At 36.8% G+C, this 24,776-nt stretch overlaps 1 protein-coding gene across 1 annotated transcript in view; it reads left to right on the top strand.

Annotated features, from left to right (window-relative positions):
* The window catches only part of LOC130707133 (peroxisomal multifunctional enzyme type 2-like), a 50,995-nt gene that overhangs the window by 5,165 nt on the left and 21,054 nt on the right, over positions 1-24,776 (top strand). The window contains exons 6-12 of the mRNA XM_057540366.1: positions 1,077-1,264; positions 7,715-7,806; positions 10,420-10,444; positions 12,031-12,159; positions 15,387-15,490; positions 16,933-17,169; positions 19,653-19,704. Coding sequence (XP_057396349.1) covers positions 1,077-1,264; positions 7,715-7,806; positions 10,420-10,444; positions 12,031-12,159; positions 15,387-15,490; positions 16,933-17,169; positions 19,653-19,704 — 827 coding nt within the window. The remainder of the gene's footprint in view (positions 1-1,076; positions 1,265-7,714; positions 7,807-10,419; positions 10,445-12,030; positions 12,160-15,386; positions 15,491-16,932; positions 17,170-19,652; positions 19,705-24,776) is intronic.

Raw genomic sequence — 24,776 nt, 5'->3', positions numbered from 1 at the left:
GGCTGTCAAGGGGGTTTGGAGATGCCGTGTGTGGGTTCTTATGTCCAGAGGAAAAGAATTGCTTTGACGTTGAAAAATACACCTTCAGATATGCACAGGCTTTTTAAACGTAGTTTTGGAAGATGCCTCCCCGTTACATTGGTGTCAGTCATAGATTAGCGAGGTGGACAACTTAGTATTTCTTTTCACCTCCTACTTTTCATTATTAATGATTCTCCTGCTATTCTCTGATATTTTAGCAGTACAAACATTGAGGATTCAGCAGTACTTTATTCTCTAACCAAAATATCATTTTTTGTGCCCAGTGACCAACTGGGGAGAGATGAGTGGCTGTTTTCTACTGGCTGACACTGGTCAGACATGAGTTAGTCTTTGTAAACTAGGAACGGTAAGACTCTTATAGTTGCGTCTGTGTGACTCAGACGTGGCAGACCTAGTAAGTGGCCCCATGCTCTCTAACATAAAAGTTATTCCTGTTAACTCAGGGTTCACACACATCTACTAGAAGTAAATTGCGTGTGATATCTGTTCTTATTGGAGAGTTCTAGTATATCTTGATACTAGCAGTTTCTGAAAGTCAATGATAGGATTTACTTGTTCTACTAAGTAGAGTAAGTGAGATTAGGTCAGATTATGAGATGGTATTATTTAATATGAGGCATTTAATATTATCCAGAAAGGGAAAGGAGCAAAGTTCTGAGGACTAAAGAATTAGAACTTCATGATCTAATATTTCTTACTAAAATTTTAACTTGTAAATTGGCAGTTTATTTTATGTTTATAAATACTTATTGTTTTCAGTACATAATGAATATACATTCTTACACTTGAATTCATTTGATCCTGACCAGGGATTCTTTCTAAAACAATAAAATCTCACAGTTGAATTTTGAGAGATTACTTTTATTATTTATATTAATTTAGATATATGAATCATGACTTTAAGAACCTAATGGCAGTATACAGAGTTGCTTTTGACAGGTATAATAGTAATGAAAAAGAAAAAAAAATGCTTAGAGTTGCAACAGTATCAAAATATAGAAAAGATGATGTTGAGAGATTGATTTTCCTTTTAGGATCATCATGACTTCATCGGCTTCAGGAATATATGGCAACTTTGGCCAGGCAAATTATTGTGCTGCAAAGCTGGGTCTTCTGGGCCTTTCAAATTGTCTTGCAGTTGAAGGCGAGAAAAGCAACATTCATTGTAACACTATTGCCCCTACTGCTGGATCACGGTTGACCCAGAACATTTTGCCTGATGGTAAGTAGTTTAGTTTTTTTTTAATGCTGTTCCTCACATACCTGTGTGGCGTGAGCTTTGTAAAAGTGTTTAATTTTTTGAGTAGCTAAAATAATTTCCTTACAATTTAAAAAAGCATAATGTGTAGTTTATGTTCATTATAGAAAATTGAGGAAAGCACAAACAAACAAAATGTGACCCATAATTCTGCCACACTGAGCTAAACTTTTTCTCTTTGTGTAGGTAGACATACATACATTTTTTCTTTACAGAATGAGGTAATACCATTCTTACTGGTTTATAATAATAATTATTTAAAACAATTAATAGATTATGTTTTTTAGGGCAGTTTTAGGTTTATAGAAGAATTGAGCACGTAGTAAAGAGAGTGCCCATATACTCTTCCTCCCACACAGTTTTACATCAGTGTGCTACATTTATTACAATTGATGAACCAGTATTGATCAATTTTTATTTATTTATTTATTTATTTATTTGGCTGCATCGGGTCGTTGAGGCATGTGGGATCTTTCGTTGTGGTGCGTGGGCTTTTCTCAAGTTGTGGCACGTGGGTTTTCTCTCTCTAGTTGCGGCGCATGGGCTTCAGGGTGCGTGGGCTCTATATTTTGTGACACGCTGGCTCTCTTGTTGAGGCACGTGAGCTCGGTCGTTGTGGCACCTGGGCTTAGTTGACCCTCGGCATGTGGGATCGTAGTTCCCTGACCAGGGATCGAACCCACATCCCTGCATTGGAAGGCAGATTCTTTATCACTGGACCACCAGAGAAGTCCCTGATTGATTATCATTAACTATAGTTAATAGTTTACTTTAGGGCTCACTCTTTAGGTTGTATGATTTTATGCGTTTTCACAAATGCATGATGTTACGTACCCACGATTCTAGATCATACAGAATGGTTTCACTCTAAAAATCCCCTGTGTTCCATCTCTTCATCCTCTCCTCTTTTTCCCAAATGTCTGGGAGGATTGAAGCTCATTTCTTTTTATCCCTACATAATATTACATGGTATGTAGGTGCCACAATTTGTTTTTTCATTCACCTATCGTGGAACATTTTGATTGTTTCCAGTTTTTGACAGTTGTGAGTGAAGCTGCTATAAACATTCACGTGCAGGTTTTTGTGTGGACGTAAGTTTTCAACTCATTTGGGTAAATATTAAAGAGGATAATTGCTGGATTGTATGGTAAGAGTGTCTTTAGCTTTGTAAAAATTTCCAAACTGTCTTCAAAAATGGCTGTATCGTTTTTCAATCCTACTAGCAGTGAGTGAGAGTTCTGGTTGCTCCACATCTTTGCCAGCATTTATTATTGTTAGTCTTTTGCATTTTAGTTCTTTTAATAGGTGTATAGGGTATTTCATTGTTTTAATTTGCAGTTCCCTAATGACTTATGATGTTGTGCATTTTTTTCCTGTGCTTATTTGCCATTTATTTGTCTTCCTTGGTGATGTGTCTGTTCTTATTTTTTGCTCATTTTTAAATTGGGTTCTTTGTTTTCTTCTTCTTTTTTTGGGGGGGGGGGTTCTTTGTTTTCTTGTTGTTGAGTTTTAAGAGTTCCATGAATATTTTGGAAACAAGTTCTTTATCAGATATGTGTTTTGCAAATATTTTTTCCCAGTCTTTAGCTTGTTTTTTTATTCTCTTTAGTCTCTTTCACTTTTGAAGGATAATTTCACCGGGTACAGAATTCTGGGTGGGTAATTTTTTTCTTTCAACACCTGAAATCTTTCACTCCACTCTTCTTTTGCTTACATGGTTTCTGAAGGAAAGTCTGACATAATTCTTTCCTTGTTTCTTTATGCATAAGGTATTTTTTCCCCTCTGTGTTCCTCCAAGGTTTTCTCCTTGTTTTTTCCACAGTTTGAATATAGTATGCATAATAATAGGTGTAGATTTTTGGCAATATTCTACTTGATGTCTTCTGAGCTTCCTGGATCTGCGGTTGGTATCTGTGATTAACTTTGGAAAATTCTCAGCCATCACTGCTTAAAATATTTCTTCTTCTGGGCTTCCCTGGTGGCGCAGTGGTTGAGAATCTGCCTGCCAATGCAGGAGACACGGGTTCGAGCCCTGGTCTGGGAAGATCCCACATGCCGCAGAGCGACTAAGCCCGTGAGCCACAATTGCTGAGCCTGTGCGTCTGGAGCCTGTGCTCTGCAATGGGAGGGGCCGCGATAGTGAGAGGCCCGCGCACCGCGATGAAGAGTGGCCCCCACTTGCCTCAACTGGAGAAAGCCCTCGCACAGAAATGAAGACCCAACACAGCCATAAATAAAAAAAAAAAAAAAAAAAAAAAAAAAATTAAAAAAAAAAATTTCTTCTGTTGTTTTCTTTTTTTCTTCTACTTCTGGTATTCCCATTATGTGCCTGTTCTATCTTTTTATTTTAATTAATTAATCGTTTAATTTATTTGGTTGGGCCGGGTCTTAGTTGCAGCAGGTGGGCCTCTTTAGTTGCAGCTCACAGGCTCCTTAGTTGTGGCTCGCAAGCTCCTTAGTTGCAGCACGTGGGCTCCTTAGTTGTGGCATGCAAACTCTTAGTTGCGGGATGTAGTTCCCTGGCCAGGGATTGAACCCGGGCCTCCTGCATTGGGAGCGTGGAGTCTTAACCGCTGCGCCACCAGGGAAGTCTCAATGTATCTTTTGTAATTATACCACAGTTCTTGGATATTCTATTCCCTTTTATCTTTTTGTCCTTTTTTCTCTTTGCATTTCATTTCAGTTTGGGAAGTTTCTATTGACATATATTCAAATCAAGCTTACTGATTTTTCTTTTTTCATTTCAAAATGTTATATTGTTTTTGTTTTTTAGCATTTCCTTTTGAATTTTTTAGCATTTCCTTCTGTCTGCTTACAGTAGTCATCTGTTCTTGTAAGTTGTCCACTTTTCTCCATTAGAGCCCTTAGCATGTTAATCACAGTTATTTTAAACTCCTAGTTTGAAAATTCCAAAATCTCTGCTATATTTCAAGCTGGTTCTGAGGCTTGTTTTGTCTCCTCAGCCTGTACTTTTCTTGTCTTTTAGCATGCCTTGAAATTTTTGTTGAAAACTGAACATGATGTATTGGGGTAGTAGAAAGTGTGATATACAGAGCTTTATTGTGAGGTTTCATGTTTATCTGGCTAGGAGTTAGGTTGCGTTTATTGGTTGCTGTAGCTGTTGGTGTCAGAGGCTACATTTTCCTCTTTGTCGTTGTTTTTGTGTCCCCTGTTGTCTTTGGGTTTCCCTAGGTACTCTTTGTGTTTGCAGCTCTCTCAGTTGTAATCCACTGTTGTTATACTGGAGGCCTGTTGAAGTGGCTGTAAATTATGGCGAGGGGAAGTGTTCTATAATCTTATGATTAAATCAAGTTTTTTAGCAGGTCAAAGTCTCTGGACTCTGAGCTTCAGTAGAGTTTTTTAGCCTTTTTTTTTTTCTCCCCTTATTTGAGACAGGAAGGCTAGAGGGGTTCCACTAGTCTAATTGCTCTTCCCTTAGGTCAAATAAGGCTCTGGTAGCTTCCCTTGAGGATAGGCCTTTGTTAAGGAGAACAGAATGCTCTGGGCATATTTCAAAATGATTTTATCTTATTGATTTATTTATTTTGTTACCCTCTCCCTTTTTCTCTGTAACATTTCAAAGCAAATCTTAGATGTTGCATTTCACCTAATAAATACTTGGAAATGTGTCTCTAACAGATATGGACATTATAACCACAATGCCAACATCACACCAAATAAAATAATTCATTACCATTGTCTAATACCAAATTTATATGAAAACTTCCTCGTTATCTAAAAAATATCGTTTTAGAGTTAATTTATTCCACAATGATCTAAACAAGGTTCACAGTCGTTTTGTTACTGTATCTCTTAAGTTTTATTTAACATATGATAGTTCATTCTCCTTTTTGAAAAAGTGCCAATTATTTGTTGAAGAAACTGCGAGTTCATTTGTCCTGAAGACTATTTCTCATTCTTGATTTGGATTGCCTTTGCACTTTTGTGGAAAATCAGTTGACCACGTAGGTATGTGTGGGTCTATTTCTGGATTGTCTGTTCTGTTGTATTGATCTGTGGGCCTGTCCTTTTACCAATACCATGATGTTTTGATTACTATACTTTTATAGTAAGTCTTGAAATCAGGTAATGTGAGTCTTCCAACTTTGTTCTTTGAAAACATGAAATATAAAGTTTTAAATTTAAAAATTTGCATGTATGATTGAGAGCCAATGCTTATTTATTTAGTTATATAAGAAATAGAATACTTGACTGGTGGAAAACTATGGTTTTTGATACTCCTGGTTTTAACATATTTCTAAAAAGAAAATATCTATAATACTTCAAAAGTAGTTTCTGTGAAACAGTACAAAACAATTGATGAGTGAAATTACTTTAGAATTAGCTGCTTCATGGCATACAAATGCTTATTCACAGTACCATTTTACTTCCCACGTTTGAGCTAACATTCATTTTAGAACTTGGGATTTGTAATACCAAGTATGTACTTGCTAGCTTTTCCTAAGAGCTGTGCCTAACCAGTTTGCTTTAGTGTAGAATAGCTATTTGTACCTGAGATCTAATTTTTTTTTTCCTTTTCTTTTGTCAACAGGGCCATTTAAAAACGTCCCTTATTTTAAAAACTCTTTATACTCTCATGTCTTATTGAAGGAATTCTTGTTAAAGAACTGGATTATTTAAGTATAATGCTACATATATATGCACAACAGTGTAGGTTACTGGCAAGAAGTAAAGCATCAAAATGTAATGCATAGTCATGAACTCACTGCTCAACCCAAGAATTGGAACATTACTTGCATCTAACTTTATACCTTCTATTCTGTTCCTCTGCTTCATGCCAAGAGATAACCACTATTTAGAATTTTATGCTTATCATTTCTGTGCTAGACTCCTACCTTAGTCACTTTTTGCCATTGGCTGTAGACTTTCTTGAGGAAGCAGCAAGTTTCCAAGAAAATATTGAAAACTTTAGCTTTTAAATTTGCTTTCCTTTGGGAATGTAGCTTCCATTAATTTTGACCTCTAGAGATGTTAGGTCACTGTTTAATGTAGTATCTTTTATGCCCACCAAACCCTAGTGAAAGATGTTTGGAGAATAAGATCTACTTTAGACAAATAATTTAATGTTTCTGGACCTGCTTTCTCTTCTGTAAAGGAAGAGAGTTGTTACAGATCATTTTTAAAAGCCCTTCAGATTCTGAATTCCTGTTATTTTAAATTTTGGTATTTATTACTTTTTTATAGTTTAGAAAAAGCCGAAAATTTATTTTGCCTCAGCGTTTTTCCTCTTTTCCTCTGAAATATTAACTTACAGGCTGTCAAAGGAATTATTTGTTAAAGAACCAGGTGTTATGAGTAATGTGCGGAGACATTTGCAATTTCATTTCCCCCTTTGAAATATATTTGAAAAATGGAAAGTCATGTATGTGACTTACATGTTTCTTACATGAAATGAAACATAATCTTAGGATGAATACCCATGAACTAACTTCCCAAGCTGTATTAGTTATTTACTGCTGTGTAATAGATTACTTCAAATTTTGTGGATTAAAACAACAAGTATATATTATCTCACAGTTTCTGGGGTCAGGAATACTGTAAAGTGAAAGGTTCTTAGAGCTGCTCTTTAATTTACAGGGACTGTAAATGTCATCTTTGTCACTTTAAAATATAAAACTGTATTTTGTCCCTTCACAGTTAAAATTTACATTTATTTGATTCTTTAAAGATTATAAGATGTATTTACAAATCGTGTCTCATTTGAGCCTTGCAACAACTTAGTAGAATAGGCAGGTAACGCATTTTAATTACCATCTTACAGATGCAGACACACGTCCAAGAGAGTTGAGCGCTGTGCTCAATGCCCTAAATTGCCTACATGGCAGGGCCAGCAGTAAAATCTAGGTGTTCATGCTCCTTGTGTAGTACCTTTCTGCTCTGTTAAGTTGCTCACAGAAGGTATGCAACAGGAAAATATTTCTTACACTTTGTGACTCATCAGTCACGGTTGCAAGGTCCATTTTCCATCATCTTACTGCCATTACAGTTGTCAAGGCTGTTTTGTAGTTTTCTAGCTTCTGGGAGAGCAAAATAGTTTTGGGAAAGAATGATACCTAAGTTCATTATGCTATGTATGCCTTTGCTCACCAGTCTTTGCCAAGGCAGCTTTAACTTGTCTTCTAAACAGTACGTTACCCATCTTGGAAAGGTATATCTGATGCCTTCTATGTTAGAAGCCTGAATATATCCATTGGGATGAAAAGATTCTTCTAAAAGCCTTGGATGTTAATACTAATTATTTATGTATATCTAATTTTTTTCTTATTTATTTAAAAAGTCTCTGAACCTATAATTTTATAAGTGAGGAATTTTCAGAAAGTAAAATGATTGATTGAATATGTATATATTCTTATTGATAGTTTTTTTTTTTTTTTTTTTGGCTATTTATTTCAGATCTTCTGGAAGCTCTGAAGCCAGATTACGTGGCACCCCTGGTCCTTTGGCTTTGCCATGAGAGTTGTGAGGAAAATGGTGGCTTGTTTGAGGTATTCTGCACCTTTGCACTTTCTCCCAAAGCAATATTTGTGTAATTAAATATAAAAAATGATTCAAAAATTAGTATTTTCCAATTGTTCACATTTGTAAAAATCTGTATCAGTTGGTATCACTTGTATATTTTTTAATATTATGTATGTGTTACAGTTAAGGAACAAGTATGACTAATGTCCTTTTTTGAGAAAGTAACAGCAACTTTGTAAATTGTTCTTCCCTAGTTCTTCATTTCTGATATTCTTGTCAAATGAAAATGTGACTGGCTGGTTTGATGTGTTTAGTCAGATACAGAAAGTCTCATTTGGTTAGAGATGCTGAGTAGTAAAGTGAAGGGACAGAGGTGGTGGTTTAAAGTCAGCCAGGCCAGGTTTTGATTTCTTGCTCTGGTAATTGCTGGCTCGCTGGAATATTGTACAGATTAACCTCCCTGAGTTTTAGTTTTCTTGGGGTTTTGTTGTGAGAACTGGAGATCATATTTTTAAACTCTTACCATACCTAGCAGTCACCCCTCAATTTTAACTATTATATCAGTATAGCAGGAATTCAGTCTGGGTATGATAGATCAGTAAACACAACTTACTATTTGTATTAACTTTAAAAATAAACTTTGCTATGTTTCCCTATCGCAAAGCTTTACATGTTTGCTATAAAAATAAAAACCACACATAATCCTACCATCCAGTGAGGTTCAGTTTTCACTCTATAATCAAAGTCCCTTTAGATTTCCTTATGCTGTTTTATATATTTTTTGGCCCTCATTTGAGTTTGATCTCTTTTTTCTTTTCTAGCATAAACTGTTATAGTTTAGACCACCCCCCTTTATTTGATTCTCTGTGGTAATATAATAATAAACCTGTTGCATGCAGAATACATGACATCCAAAGATATTTCTTGGTAGCAAAATTACCTGGCTCAGTTTGAAGTGAATGATATATTAGCCTGATTTATTTGAATAAAAAGCTGTTTAGTAAATGAAAAACAATCTACACATGTCTATGCAGAGATAGGCACCTCTGCTTTCTTAATCACAGTCGTTGATTGTGAATTGTGGAAAATTAGAGGTGGAAAGAACTTTACAACTCTAGATTTAGAGAAGAGAAATTTAATAATATCAAGCCATGTGGAGCTCCAAATTTGGTCTGCCTGTCTTTTATCTCATTAAGGAATTAAACAAAAATTCTTTGTCTTTTACATTTATATTTGTTATTAATTCTGTGAACAAAAATAATATATGCTTTTTGTAGAAAACTTCAAATATATAGGGGAGTTTATAGAGGAAAATAAAAATCACCCACATTACCACTATCGAGAGATAACTCCTATTAATATTTTTATGGATATTCTTTTCCAGTCTTTTATTAGATGTGCATTTTACACGAGTAGTCTTTTTATTTTAGGTATACAATTTACACACATACCCAGACATGCACAGATAACTAGGATAATGCTGTAGATGAAGTTTTGTATGTTGTTCTTTTATTTTACTATACTGTGAACAGTTTTAGTAAGGGACATTTGCTGTGTGAGATTGAGTGCAAAATACAGTAAGAGCGGTGTGTAATATCCTGACTTAAACCTTGAATGTAAATTGACACTTTGTTTGCCAAGTTTTGATAGATATCTAGAGTGGCAGATAGAGATTTTTTGGATCGACTGGAGCTGTCGTTTCTAGCACCTGCGAGGAGTTTGCAGCTTGTTGCTTCACTCCCCAAATATGATAAAAGATGATATTTTTCTTGCCTGTTACCAGTACCACTGCCACTTTAACTACTCTGACAGCATCAAGGCCGATCATCCTGTTAATATACGTAAAGGAATGAGTGATTTTTAAAAAGCCATACCCTTGAGCGTAGAGCCACTGAGAAGTGTGCTGTCTGCTGGTACAGTTTCTTCTGTTATATGCATGTGGAACACTGTAGTTGTGGTGTTTGAAGATATGACAAACAGATTTTCTTACATCAGACATTTTCTTCTGAGGATTTCCTTGAATGGCTTCTAGAAAAAATACCATCTTTCTGTACGGTGATTAATGTATTTGGTCATTTGCCATATTTCTATATAAAGGTGTTTCATTAAAATGAGTATATGTAGTTCATTAAGTCAAATCCTGGCTTTATTTTTCTTTGCTTTTTATTTTTTTTTATTCATTAAGTCTTTCTAGAAGGACATGTATTTCAAGTGATGTGCTGGGCAAATTTGGTATTTATATTGTTTAACCTTCATGGTTACTTCATGAAGAGTGTATTATTATCCTGATTTTATATAAGGGGAATCTTGAGTTTAGGGAAGTCAAATTATTTGACCAGGAATCAGACAGCTAGTCTGTAGAAGAACTGGTATCGCACCTTGGTTTCTGTGCAAAGGCATGCTTTTCTACTACATGCATTTCTGCTATATCGTGTTGCTTTATTTTTCTACTCTGATAACATGAATAGTGCAAAGTCATGCCAGCCAACGGAGTTTTGTAGAGCTGCATTATTTTCATCCATTGTCATCTAGCATTCTGATACTCGTAAAAAGATAGCTGCCTGTTTTGTTAATTTCATGAAAATTCTATTAGTAATTTCACATTAGATGGTATAACTTCTTCCTCCTCTTTTTGGTAGGTTGGAGCAGGATGGATTGGAAAATGTAAGTCCCTTTTGGTTTTTGGTTTGCCATACATTATTTCCATATCTTTAAACCTGCATATCCAGGTAGAGCTGGGTAAAGACCTTGTCAAATGCCGAACCATTGTATTTAGTGCACGCATAATCAAACTCAAACATTGTTATAGCAACAGGTCTTCTAAAACATGGAAGTTGTCCTGCAGGCCTGTGGTATTTTCAAGGATCTTTTCAGTTTTTTTCCTATTAGCAGTGCTTATTCAATATTTGTCCTGTCCTATTCAGAACTGGCTGTTTCTTCAGGCAGCACAGTCTCTCTTTATATTGATGTTTGTCTTCCCATGTCTCCGGCACCCCACATGCTTGTTCAGCAGAGTAGTGAGTGGGAGGGAGGGTGTTTTTTGAAGATGGGGAGAGCTCTGTCCTAGGCAAGTTCTCCAATTCTCTCAGTGATTCTTTTCTTCCTTGGAGCATGAGACATCAGAAGGAGACAGTGGGGAATCACACTGGACAGCTTTCTAGAAGAGAAATTGCAGCTGATCTATAGAAATTATTCTCCTTCAGCCCAACAGTAAATTCATCTGGCTTAAGTCCTCTTTTACCCCAGTTCTTAAACCTTGTGAGCTCCAAATTGGATAATTACTTTATGGTGTTTAAAAAAAATTGTGAACATTCCAATATCCCAATTCAAGTTTTCAGTTGGATGCTGGTATCAAAATTAATTGAATTATTTAAAAGGCTGCCATTACTGGATGACATTGTTACAACATATTGTAGAATATTATTAATGACTGTTCTCTAAGTTATGAAGTAACTTATTCAAACATTTTTAAGTGTCTTATGACATCTTTTAAGAAAGGAAGATCAGTTGTTGCAATAAAAGCTGTATATGGGACTTTATCAATAAGAAACCTCTAGAAGCTTCTGTCATTCCCCAGGACAAATCTTCAATTTAGTAATCATCAAAGTCTGACCATTCTGTTTAAATAAGGTTCTGTTTATTCCTCAGGCTTTTTAAAAAAGACACAATGTTAAAAATTATCTTCATGGAACTTACGCAGCAATGGTGATTTTTGTGAATCTGGGCAATCTAGTTGACTTCCCATGGACAAGGAGGAAGAGCAAAGGGAGGAAACGGGAGAACTATGTGGGGTTGTCTGATATATTAATTTGATTATCTGGAGTCTTTGGCCTGTTATCACCACTCGTTTTCAGTTTGCTATTCAACAAAGCTCTATTCTGTTCTGTTACCTTAAAGTGTATTATCTAAGTGATCTGTGGTGATGAAGACAGTCTTTTGGTGTGATTATATATAATTTAACTTTCTGATTCAGCATTTCATCCTACCTTTAGTAGTATCTGGCATAGTCAGAGGAGGGAGAGGTTTTCCCTTCAGCTTCAAATATTAGAAAAAGAAATTTGACATCCTAATGGGTTTGTTATTCTTTTAAAAAAAATTTGTAGTAAAAATCTTTAGAAGTTAGAATCTTTTTTCCAAATTCCATTTTTCTTGAAGTTAAAAAAAAAAAAATTCAGGGGACTCATGAATTCTGCTTTCTGTCTCCCTCTTAAACTATGTGTTCAGTATCTTAGTTTTGTTTCTATAACCAGTACGATGGGAGCGGACCCTTGGAGCCATTGTAAGACAGAGGACTCAGCCAATGACTCCTGAGGCGGTGAAGGCTAACTGGACGAAGATCTGTGACTTTGATAATGCCACCAAGCCTCAGAGAATTCAAGGTAAAGAGTCCCAAGTCAGTTCGGTCCTGGTTGGGGAATCAGAGGCAACAAAGCATTCTCTTCTCTTATGGAATTGTCTTCTTAATTGTGATAACTTAGATGCTCAAATCATCTACAGCACATTTTCTGCTCCAGTAGGTATTAGAACTCTCCAATTTAAGGTATGTATGTTACTCCCACTGTCAGTTTTTCAGTTTTCTTATGATCCTGATTTTTTGGTATATGTGTGATTGAGAGGATGGTAGGAGGTGTTTACCCATTTGTGCTCAATGCATCTTTTCCCCATCTGGTGGTTGGTTTCAAAGTCTTGCCTTATCTAATCACATGCTCCTTATCTGACCTGATTTTTCTTTATTTCCCCAAAAGTTTATTTAAGTCTTATATTATTTAGGCTTAGGTCTTTTCTCTCTAGTGAATAGATTTTGCTTTGTTTTAGCACTTTGTTTTTGCTACTGTTTCTCTGCCTTTCTAAGATGCCTCTTATTCCTTTTATCACCTCTGCTAATCTCGGTGCTTCTTTAGAAAAACTCAAGCCCCAGATGTTCAACAAAACCTCCCCAGATATTCTGGGCTTCATTGATCTCTTTCTTAGCTGAACTCTTACAACTTGAGCGTCTAATCATGACTGCTTTCCACTGCTTTTGTTTCATAAGTGTGTGGTTTCTTAGCTGCATAATAAGTTCCTTTGGAGGCAGAGAATGTATCTTGTATGTCCTTTTGTATTTGGTGCTAGTATAGTGCTGAACTCATAGAAAGGATTTAGTAAATGCTTGTTACCTTGAATTATTGAATCATCTATGATATGCCACAGGAAGAGATGGCCAATAAAAGTCACATTATTTTTTCTAGTATAACTCACATATGTATATAGTATATGAAATTTAAAGGACCTTTCTGGGAAGGATCATGAATCAGGATTATTTTACAGAAAAATCTTTTTTTTTTCCCTTCCTAGTATTATATTTAATGTTTGATAGAAGAATATATCTGAAAAATGACTGTTCTTTTTTTTTTTGTTTAATCCCAATGTTACTTTCCTGTCTGCTGGTACACTCACTGAAATTTTCATTGTACTTTTCTCAATCAGAGGATAACATGATTGTTATGTCATTAGCGGTAGCATTTTCTGTATTCTTTTTTTAGGTATTTGAGATAAATTTAGTCTCCGAATAGCAGTCACCTATCAATGAAAATTAGGAAAAGGAAAAAGGAAGAAATATCTTAAAAACTCTTCTCTGAGGTCAGAATTCCATTTCATTACCTTAAAAGTATTAGACTAATATAAAGAAAAAGCTAACAATGAATTATATAGTTATAAATGAAAAGATACCCCTAGTATTTGAAGTACAGTTAGAAAAAAAATCTTACACTTTCTGTAGAATCACGACTTTCCAGGCACCCATTTTATCATTCTCATTTTACAGATGATGGAACTAAATCCCAGAAAAGCTGAGTAAATGGCCCAAGCTTTCTCAGTGTTTGAGCCAAGAGTTAACTCCGGTGGTCTGTCTTTGAGTACAGTACCGCCAGCCTGTACCGAGGTTACTTTCAGTTAAATAGCCTCCCATCTAGGCAGCAGCCTAAATGGGGTGGTAAGAGGAGGATTGGTAGGCAAGAAACCTACCTAGTGTCACCAGGAATGGCAGAGAGCCCTGGTCATCTCACATTCTGTAGTTTAGTTATAGTTTTTGTCTGAGTTTAGAAGGAGGCCCGTATATCTAAGGTTTGTTAGAAAGGTCCCAGAGCTTTTGGAACCTTATGGCATATGTGGATACTCCGTGAATCTCCTTTATTAACCTTTTAGACCCCAGAATAGCAGCTTCTGAATTCTGTCCGTAGTCACTGGTCATAACGGTGGTTTTCTCTGGAAGAATTTTCAGTAATATTTTCTGAGCAGTTACCTGTACAGAGACCTGGGGGGTAATCTTGACATTGTTACATCCTGGAGGAGGGGTGATGGTGGGGAGAGAAGGAAAATTAGTTGTCCCTCCACCAGATGGAAATTGCACATCTGTGGACAAGGATCTGACTTTACAGAGTTGTAAAATCACTCAAAGAATTTGCAAAGCTCAGAGCCTCTTTGGAATCATAACGTGGGGAGAGTATGTTGGAAACACCCTGTTATCTTTGGTCTATTCAGAGCCTTTCATGATTTTTTCCTGCAATAGCCTGACATCATGCAGTCAGTTCATGAATGCCCGCGAAGGTTCTGCAGCAGGCTTGCTGGATGTTATAGGAATGATCGTCTAAAGCATTGTAGCTTTTCTTAGTCACGTCTGTAACAAAAGCTTTCTTTCTTTTTTTTTTTTGGAAATACCTTACATTTATTTGGATTTCACCAGGAGAATATTAGCTCTTTAGGATATTTGAAAGATGATGCTTTTATGATCTTTATGTAATAGGTTTACCAAAGCACTCTGTCTTATTTAAATTCCAGTGATCCTAAAGAGAAAATTCAATTCGTTCATCCTTACTTATCCTGAAGTTGATGGACTTGAATCATTCATGATTTTAAATTTTTTTCAGTAGAAATGAAATATAGTTCAACTATATAGGAAAAATCTGGAAGTTTGTCCTGTAGGTCACTATTTCAATAGCACTGTAAAATAACTGGCTAGATATTTCACATATGCAAATGCTCTTCCCACACCCTAGTGGGACTGATTTTTCTTTTAATTAATTTTTATTGGAGTATAGTTGATTTACAATGTTGTGTTAGTTCCTGCTGTATAGCAAAGTGAATCCATTATACGTATACGTATATCCACTGTTTTTTAGATTCTTTTCCCATATAGGTCATTATAGAGTATTGAGTAGAGTTCCCTGTGCTATACAGTAGGTTCTTATTAGTTATCTATTTTATATATAGTAGTGTGTATATGTCAATCGCAGTCTCCCAATTTATCCCTCCCTGTCTCCCTCTCACTTGGTAACCATAAGTATGTTTTCTACATGTATAACTCTGTTTCTGTTATGTAAATAAGTTCATTTTTACCATTTTTTTAGATTCTACATATAAGTGATATCATAGATATTTGTCTTTCTCCTTCTGACTTAACTTCACTCAGTATGACAATCTCTAGGTCCATCCATGTCACTGCAAATGGCATTATTTCATTCTTTTTTTATGGCTGAGTAATATTCTGTTGTATATATGTAGCACATCTTTATCCATTCGTCTGTTGATGGAAAAAAGCATTATTATTGTTATTTATTCCTTTTTTTAGAATCAATTGGCGGTATAATTGAAGCTCTAAATAAAATAGATTCAGATGGAGGAGTTTCGGCAAATCACACCAGTAATGTGACATCAACAGCTACATCAGGATTTGTAAGTGGAAGAGAAAGCCTAACGCTTTGCCTTCTCTGGAGACTTTTTCTTTTCTTTCCTTTTTTCTTTTTTCTTTTCTTTTATGCAAAAAATGCTTTTCCAAGCTATTAATTTATTGTTAAATAGGAAAGGTGAGTGACCATAAAATTTTATAGAACATGTACTGAATGTTTATAAAATTTGAATGAACATAAAGCTAAAATATTAAATGTAACTTTTACTTTCTCTTCTTCAGTGTAATAAACAAGTGTTTTTTTTGTTTTTTGGAGCATTTTTGATAATCGTCCTTCAGTCACTTTCTAACTCTTTAGAAAAGGATATTTAACTTAGTGCCTCTTTTGAGTCATTTCTTTTAAGGAAAAGCATTGATAGGTTGTATTTTGGAAATATTTCAACATGGCTGCAAGTAAAAAGTCTCCCATTGTGTCAGAAATTCTAATAGAGCTGTGGTTATAGCTCTTGTGAAGTTTGCTGATTAACTATCGCCAGTACTTCTTTTTTTAAAAAAAAATTATAGTGCATAAATAATAAGAAATAAGTCATTTGACATATTCACTTGTGGTGTTTTGTGACTCAGGGGAGACATAGTGATGAAATAAACAATCTAATTGTAACCCTGAGAATATGATCAGTTTATAAATGTGATTTTACTTTAGAGCAGGGGTTGGCAAACTTTTTTGGTAAAGGGCCAGATGGTAAATATTTTAGGCTTTATGGACCACGTACTGTTTCTGACACATTATCTTCTTTTTCTTTTTTTAGACCACTCTTAAAAAAATGTAAAAACCATTCTTAATTCTCAGCTGTTGTTTGCTGACTCTTGCTTTAGAATGAAAGTGATCAAAAATTGGACATGATTCTTTTAGAACCTAACATATGCTTCACAAATTAGCTAGGCATGTCATCACTAAATAGAAAAATATAATATCCAATTAGATAAAGGACAGTCCTGGGTAGGAGCTTACAGTAAAATCTAATTATAACCAAAACCATTATGAGGGAGTCTGATTTACAAGCATTAAGCAGTGTTTTGCTCATCTGTTTCTACTGACTTTTATAAAATAGATCTTATAGAGCCATTCATTATCCCTGTTTATAATAAGTTTTTTATTTTTTGTAATTTTGAGTAGCTAACAGTCACTGTATTACTAGGCTTTTCCATCATCAGAGACAGGAAAGTTGAAAATGAGATGTACTATCTGTTAGCAAGAAGCAGGCAAGAAAAAAGTACTTATTTGTAAATGAGGTCTTTTTCCATACATTATAATTGATTTTATTTAAAAAATGTAGTGAAACAATTATTATACCCTATCATATTTACTAAAATGATATTCTATTCACAAAGCTAAGTATGTAGCAGTTAATAGTTTTGAAAAGTCAGAAATTTAAAGATTTGACAAGAATATCAGTGAAAAAAATAACTTTCTGCAATTGTTCCATAGGCTGGAGCTATTGGCCATAAACTTCCTCCATTTTCTTCTTCTTATACGGAACTGGACACTATTATGTATGCCCTTGGAGTGGGAGCATCTCTCAAGGAACCGAAAGATTTGAAATTTATTTATGAAGGGAGTTCTGATTTCTCCTGTTTGCCTACCTTCGGAGTTATTCTAGCTCAGAAATCTATAATGGGTGGAGGATTAGCAGAGATTCCTGGGCTCTCAGTCAACTTGGCAAAGGTATGCATAATAAGAAACCTTTATTTTGCTCTTCTTCTCTTTCTTTAAATATGATTGGTAAATGTCACATGCTGTGTGTGTGTGTGTGTGTGTGTGTGTGTATGGTGTCTTAATACAATAGTTTATAGTGGTTGATTCAAGGATAAAGGTTTAGCATGTCTTTTGATTTTTCTTAAAAAGAAAAAAAGGGTAGAGAGTTAGTTGAAAAGGCAAGCAAAAAGAAGACAACAATAATTATGTACAGTCCATAACCCTGGCATAATGTTACTAATTCTCTCTCTGCCATTACATGCTATTTGACCAAGGGTAAATAACTTCTCTAAGCTTCAGTTTCCTTATGTATAAAGTGGGTATGATAATCCTTACCTGACGATAGTGATGAAGGAGCAAGAGTGAAGAATATTTGAAGCAGAGAGAACAGGTGTAAAAGGCCCCGAGGCAGGTGCATACTTACCTTGTTTTTGGAACAGCAAGGGGGTTGATACAGCTATAGAATGAGCAAGGGGGCAGTGGTAGGAGAAGAGGGCCTTGTAGTCATCATAAGAATTTTACCTCATACTCTGATTAACATGGGAGGCCATTTGTAGTGCTTTGAACTGAGGAGTGGTATGATCTGGCTATGTTCACTCACAGGCTCATTTTTGCTCCTCTGTGGAGAATAGATTTATGGGAGCCAAGCATGGAAGCAGGGAAACCAGTTTGGAGTTGATTATGGTAATTCCAGCACTAGTCTGGATATGCATGGACAGAAAGAGGAGTCAAGGAAGAAGGTTTTTGGTCTGGTTAACTGGGATGATATATATGCATATATACCCATATATTTAGAATTAATTATGTACAATGTATTTAACATGTATAGTAGTTACATATGATATATTACTATGTATAATAAAATAGATCTATACAGTTACTTTAAGGTGGGGATGATCAGGAGTTGGTTTTGGACAGATTTGAGATGCCTATTCTACATTCAAGTGGAGATATACAGTGGGCAGTTAAATATGTGAGTTTAGAGTTTGCGGGGGAGGCCCTACTGGGATTCGTAGCATTTAAGTGAGATTTAAAGACATGAGGCTGGGTGAAATCACCCATGTGTGAATGTAAGTAGAGAAAAGCCTGAGTTTGGTGAGAGGTGAGAGGTGGAAGAGATGAGGAGGAGTGAGCAAGAGAGACTGGGAAAGAGTGGCTGGTGAGGTATGAGGTGTATCAGGAGAGTGTGGTATTTGAAAAGCAAAGTGAATAAATGGTTTCAAGAAGGGAGGAGCAAACAATTGTGAGAAGGCTTTGGGGTTATTTTATTTCTTGAAGTGAGGGTCAGGCCATGAGTCCAGTTGATAACTGTTGAATCGTAGACTTTTGAACTGATTTCTGTGATTTTGACTGATTGGAGAACCCATTTACTGGAGGATCGATTAGCTCATTGCTGCTCTGAGTCTATGAGAATCTACGGTTATTTTATTAAAGTATTCGATGAAGTTGGGAGGGAGGCAAGAAATAGATGCCAGGCAGTTTGTTGTTTTAGTCACTCTCCCATGGTATTTGTTGCATACAGTTCTTCTGTTTGGGTAATGTCAGTACAAACAATTAAAGTAAATGTTTCAGAATTCTTCCTCAGAGTTGGAAGGAGTTGGAAATCATGAATAGTGTTCAAAATCTGTCACTGGGAATGATAGCCGTCTTGGGATTTGAATCCCAGTCTTCCTAACCTTGAGCTTCCAGGTCGTATGATAGTGAGGCAGTCCTTCATTTGTCCTCCCATCACTACCCTCACCCCTTTTCTTTTTCCCTTCTGGGTTCTGAGGAAGACTGGGAATTAAACTGTCCCATAGCAGTTGAGTGTGGTCATTCGGATATATGGGTCAGGTTTTGTTTTTACTGTCCTATTGTATTCCTACATATATTTTTATATTCTTGCTTTGATACATTGAAGTTAAGTGGCTCTGATGTTGCACGGGGTCTTTAGTATTTACTCTTACACTAAGGAAATGTTGACATTGGCAGTGCTTTTACTTGACTGTGGTTGTAAGATTTATATTAATGTTTTGGTTGTGTCATTTGTATTTGGCAGGTGTGACCTGAAATTACTTTACTAGTACTGACCTATTTGTTCATTTTTATTCAATAGATATTTATTGGATACCTGCTATGTTCCAGGCGCAGTGACGAGCACTGGAAATGCGCCTAGTTTAGTGTCTCCATTGGCAAATAATCCACAGTTATCAGTCAACAAAAATTTATGAATGTCAAGAAAGAACACAAATGTATCTTTTCTATTCTAGAGAGCTGACAGTCTTTAGATTGGGGGACTGATTATTTCTGAATCATATAATTAAGAAGTGGGAGCCAAATTGAGACAGATAGTTTGGGGGAAGTAGTCGCGTGAACGTGTGGACAGTGAAATGCCACTTGTGATTAGCGGTATCCACAGAAGAAGCTGTGGAAAAAGAAAGTCTACTAATAAAATTTTGCTTACCCTAACGTAGGTTCTTCATGGGGAGCAGTACTTGGAGTTATATAAACCACTTCCCAGAGCAGGTGAGTTCTTGATGGTTTTATTTTCTGACTAACCTTCCAAACTGTGTCAATGTGTTAAACTGGCATAGAGCAACCTAAATAAACAATATTATAAGTTATTTATGTGCATGTCAGCCATTAGAGTAGATTGATGTTAACTAGTACCTATTTTGGTTGCCTTAAACTTTGTCCTATTTGAATAGTCTTATTTAATAAATTATTTCAAAATACTAAACATCTGGTCAACAATTGAAAGGAGCATATTCTGTGTGTGTCCTAAACTTAGTGATTGTGTATAATCAGTTATGATTCCCATGAATATGATTCTTCATTCTTTTCTCAGGTATTTGTGTTGGTACTGATTTTCATAAGGCAAACAATGTTAAAAGATACAGAATGTCTTGTAATTAACTTTTTTCTATTTTCTTTTAGAGTAAGTAAAACCAAGGCTGTCTTAATAATCAGTTTATTTTTCTCAATAATATCTTACTTGTTCAGTAAATCTTCTCGTTATCTTTTCACTTTACTTTGATATGTTTGTTTTATGTTGCTACTCTGATGTCAGAATATTAATTATATACTGACCATGTAAGGTGGTAAAATAAAAAAAAAGTCTTTTTCATTTCACATTATATAATGTAGAGGTCAGCAAATAGCTAGAATTATACTTTAATTTTTTTTGAGATTTTAATTAAAAAAAATTCTTATTGCTTAATGCTGAATAGTTCTGTTTCAGTGTTAGTGTTACTTGTTTCTGGTTGTTTTTGTAGTTCTTCCCTGTTTTTTTTTTTTCTTCTTTTAGTTTTTTCCTTTGTGGTTTCATGCTTTTCTTTTGCTTGTGTTCCTTTCTCTTTTGTTTTTGGGTATCTGTTGTAGATTTTTGATTTGTGGTTACCATGGGGCTCATAGATGTTGATCTATGACTGTGTTTATTTGTTTTAAACCAGGTAGTCCCTTAAGTTCAAACACATTTTAAAAGCTCTACATTTTTTACTCGCTTCCCCCGTACTTTGTGTTTTTTTTTTTTTAATTAATTAATTCTTATGGCTGTGTTGGGTCTTCGTTTCTGTGCAAGGGCTTTCTCTAGTTGTGGCAAGCGGGGGCCACTCTTCATCGCGGTGCGCAGGCCTCTCACTATCGCGGCCTCTCTTGTTGCGGAGCACAGGCTCCAGACGCGCAGGCTCAGTAATTGTGGCTCACGGGCCCAGCTGCTCCGCGGCATGTGGGATCTTCCCAGACCAGGGCTCGAACCCGTGTCCCCTGCATTGGCAGGCAGATTCTCAACCACTGCGCCACCAGGGAAGCCCCCATACTTTGTGTTTTTCATGTCATAGTTTACATCTTCATGTTTATCCCTTTACTGATTATTGTAGTTATACTTGATTTTACAATTTTTTTTGTTTTAGTCGTTGTACTAGCTTATTTAAGTGGTTGAGCCTCAGCCTTCCCTATATATTTGCCTTTACTAATGGGATTTTTTCTTTTCTATAGATACTTAATTCTTGTTACAGCTTTTTCTTTTCCACTTAGAGAAGACCCTTTAACATTTCTTTTAGGGTTGCTTTAGTATTGATGCTTATCCAAGAAGTTCTTTATCTCCCCTTCAATTCTGAAGGATAATCTTGCTGGGCAGAGTATCCTAAGTTGTAGGTTTTTCCCTTTCAGCACTTTAAATATACCATGCCACTCCCTTCTGGCCTGCAAAGTTTCTGCAGAACAATCAGCTGATAGCCTTATGGGCATTCCCTTGTATATGCTCTTTGTTTTTCTTTTGCTGCCTCTAGAATTCTCTCTTTAAGTTTTGCCATTTTAATTATGATATGTCTTGGTGCGGGTCTGTTTGGATTCATCTTGTTTGGGACCCTCTGTGTTTCCTGTACCTGGCTGTTTCCTTCTTCAGACTTGGGAAATTTTCAGCCATAATTTTCATTAAATATATTTTTACCCCCTTCTCCCTTTCTTCTCCTTCTGGGACCCCTATAATGGAAAGTTGGTATGCATGATGTTACCCCAAAGATCCTTTAAAATGTTCTCATCTTTTTTCTTTTTGCTGTTCTGATTGGGTGATTTCCATTTTCTATCTTCCAGATCACTTATGTGTTCTTCTGTATCACCTAGTGTGCTGTTAATTCCTTTTAGTGTGTTTTTCTTTTCAGTTGTTGTATTCTTCAGTTCTGATTGGTTCTTTTTAGAATTTTCTAGCTCCTTGTTAAAACTCTCACTGTAGTCAGCTATTCTTTTCCATAATTCAGTTAGCATTCTTATTACTAATGCTTTGAATTCTTTATCTGGTAAATTGTTTATTTCTATTTCATTAGTTGTTTTTTTCAGGAGTTTTCTCTTGCTCTTTCAGTGGAAACAGATTCCTCTGTCTTTTCATTTTGCTTATCTATTTCTTTATCTATTGAAATTTGGTGAAATAGTTACCTATGGTGGTCTTGAAGGGGTGTTCTTTTGTGGGCATGTCCCTATGCAGTCTGCATGTGCCCAGTGGCATTGATGGGAGAGCTGGATTTGATGTGAGCACAACTTATGTCTTTTCTCAAGGTGTGCTGGCAGCTGTCATCTTGGTAGGGGGTGGAGCTGGAGATGGAGGGGTAGGGCCAAGCCAGATGTTAGGTAGAGCTTCCCCTCTGCTTAGTGGCTGTTACCCCACTATTTGGTGCGGGGGCAGGTCCCAAGTTGCTGGAGCAGAAGCCCTGAGGGTCGGGTCTGAGCTGGCTAAGTTTCCTTTAAGTGTGTGCTTCCTCCCCCTCCCAGCATTGGCACCCTTACTCCAGAGGGGAGCAGTGGTGGAGCAAGAGGGGCGGGTGTAGGTAATCAGTGACGGTCGGAGCATGGTTTTGTTTTGTTTGTTTGTTTGTTTTAACATCTTTATTGGAGTATAATTGCTTTACAATGGTGTGTTAGTTTCTGCTTTATAACAAAGTGAATCAGTTATACATATACATATATTCCCATATCTCTTCCCTCTTGCATCTCCCTCCCTCCCACCCTCCCTATCCCACCCCTCTAGGTGGTCACAAAACACAGAGCTTATCTCCCTGTGCTATGCGGTTACTTCCCACTAGCTATGTATTTTACGTTTGGTAGTGTATATATGTCCATGCCACTCTCTCACTTTGTCACATCTTACCCTTCGCCCTCCCCATATCCTCAAGTCCATTCTTTAGTAGGTCTGTGTCTTTATTCCCCTCTTGCCACTAGGTTCTTCATGACCCTTTTTTTTCCCCCTTAGATTCCATATATATGTGTTAGCATACTGTATTTGTTTTTCTCTTTCTGACTTACTTCACTCTGTATGACAGACTCTAACTCCATCCACCTCACTACAAATAACTCCATTTCGTTTCTTTTTATGGCTGAGTAATATTCCCGGAGCATGGGTTTCGTTTGGCATGGCCACCGTCAGAGATCTGGGGCCCCTGTGCAGCCACCAGTAATTGCTGCCCCCTCGCTGCTCAGTTGCCACGTAGGGTTTGAACCTCCTCAGTGTCTCATGGCTGAGCCTTTTCCTCAATCATGGCAGCCCAGAGTGTGAAGCTGCGACACGAGGCTCATGGTGCTGGTGTGTTCTCTCAGCTCAGGCTGGGGACCAGGGCAGTCGTAGGAAACCAGTCAGCTACCCAAGTGGTTTCAGTCTGCCCTCTCTGCCCTGCCTCGGGGGCACGTAAGTGTTCACCTGCTCCCGGAGTCCAGGCTTCCCACAGCCCTCCTGTTAATCCCACTGGCCCTCCAACCAGCCAAGGGGACTCGTGTTCCCCTTGTTGGACACCAGGGCTGGGGCACCCAATACGTGGCTTGAACTGCTCACTCCCCAGGGAAGGTCTCTTCCTGTGTAATCTCCTTTTTCCTCTGAGTCCCCTCTCAGGGACACAGGTCCTGACCTGATCGCTTTTCTTCCCTTTCTACCCAATTACCGGTGGGTCTTTCTTATAGTCTTGGTTGTACAGGTCTTTCTGTTAGTCTGCACTTAGTTTTCGGTGAGAATTGTTCCACATGTAGATGTATTTTTGATGTGTTTGTTGGTGGGGAGGTGAGTTCCGTGTCCTCCTGCTCCACCATCTCAGTTTGAGTCTTCAGTTTAGTGTCACAGCCTAAGTTTTCACACAGCCCTTTTTTTTAATCTGAGGCAGTGTGCAGTGTGTGGTCAAGTGAAGAAGTTTGGCTTTTATTTTAAAGACAATAGATAACCACTGAAGGACCGAAAGGAGAGAATTATATGATCAAAAGTGGATTTTAGAAAGCATCAACTTTGGCTCATGTTTGTAATGCTTGGATTTTAAGGGAATGAGATAGAGAGAAGGAGATTTTCTAAGAGACTGTTGTAATAATCTAGGTTAGAGACCATGGTTGATTGAATAGGATTGTGAGCATGAGGATGGATATATGTGGAGAAATTATAGAGATATGTAGGGAGTAGGCTTGGTGTTTGATTGGATGTGGAGTTGATCACCTGAGGAGATCATCAGCAATTTGACCATTATTTTTTGATTACTTCCTAACTTCTAGGCTTTCTGCTAGGGTTGTGAATAAATGGAGAATGGAAACAAATCTGGACTCTGCCCTCATGGAGCATATAACCTAGTTGGTGGGGAGGGCAGCCAGTAATCAAAAAGCCACACAAATAAATGTACACTTGCAACTATATGTGATAAACATTACAGATGAAACATACGTGATACCATTAGAACTTAAAATAGAAGGATTTGGCATAATCAGGTTGGTAATCAGGTTGACTTTGGGAAAAAATAACTTCAGACGTAATAGGAGAGCATGTTTTAAAGTTGGTCAGAGTGGACATGCAGGTACCTAGTTAGAAGTCTGTTGTGGTAGTTCAAATGAAATGATGGTAGCTTAGGCTAAGGTGGTGGTGGAGAGATGGAGAGAAGTGGGAGAAGCAGAGAGAGATTTAGGAGGTGAAAGTGACAGCAATCTAGTTATCCTTAGCGTTTCTTTTACCATCTTTCACACGCAGGCAGGTACCAAGTTCTTTGATTCTCTCCCTTCAATACATTTAGAATCCTATTTCTGTCCCCCTCACTTCGACCACCATCATCTCTCACTTTCTAAGTGTTCTCTCTTCCTCCATT

The sequence above is a fragment of the Balaenoptera acutorostrata genome, chromosome 2 (assembly GCF_949987535.1).
Source record: "Balaenoptera acutorostrata chromosome 2, mBalAcu1.1, whole genome shotgun sequence".
NCBI classification, from domain to species: Eukaryota; Metazoa; Chordata; class Mammalia; order Artiodactyla; family Balaenopteridae; genus Balaenoptera; species Balaenoptera acutorostrata.
This window is presented reverse-complemented; position numbering and strand designations above follow the sequence as displayed.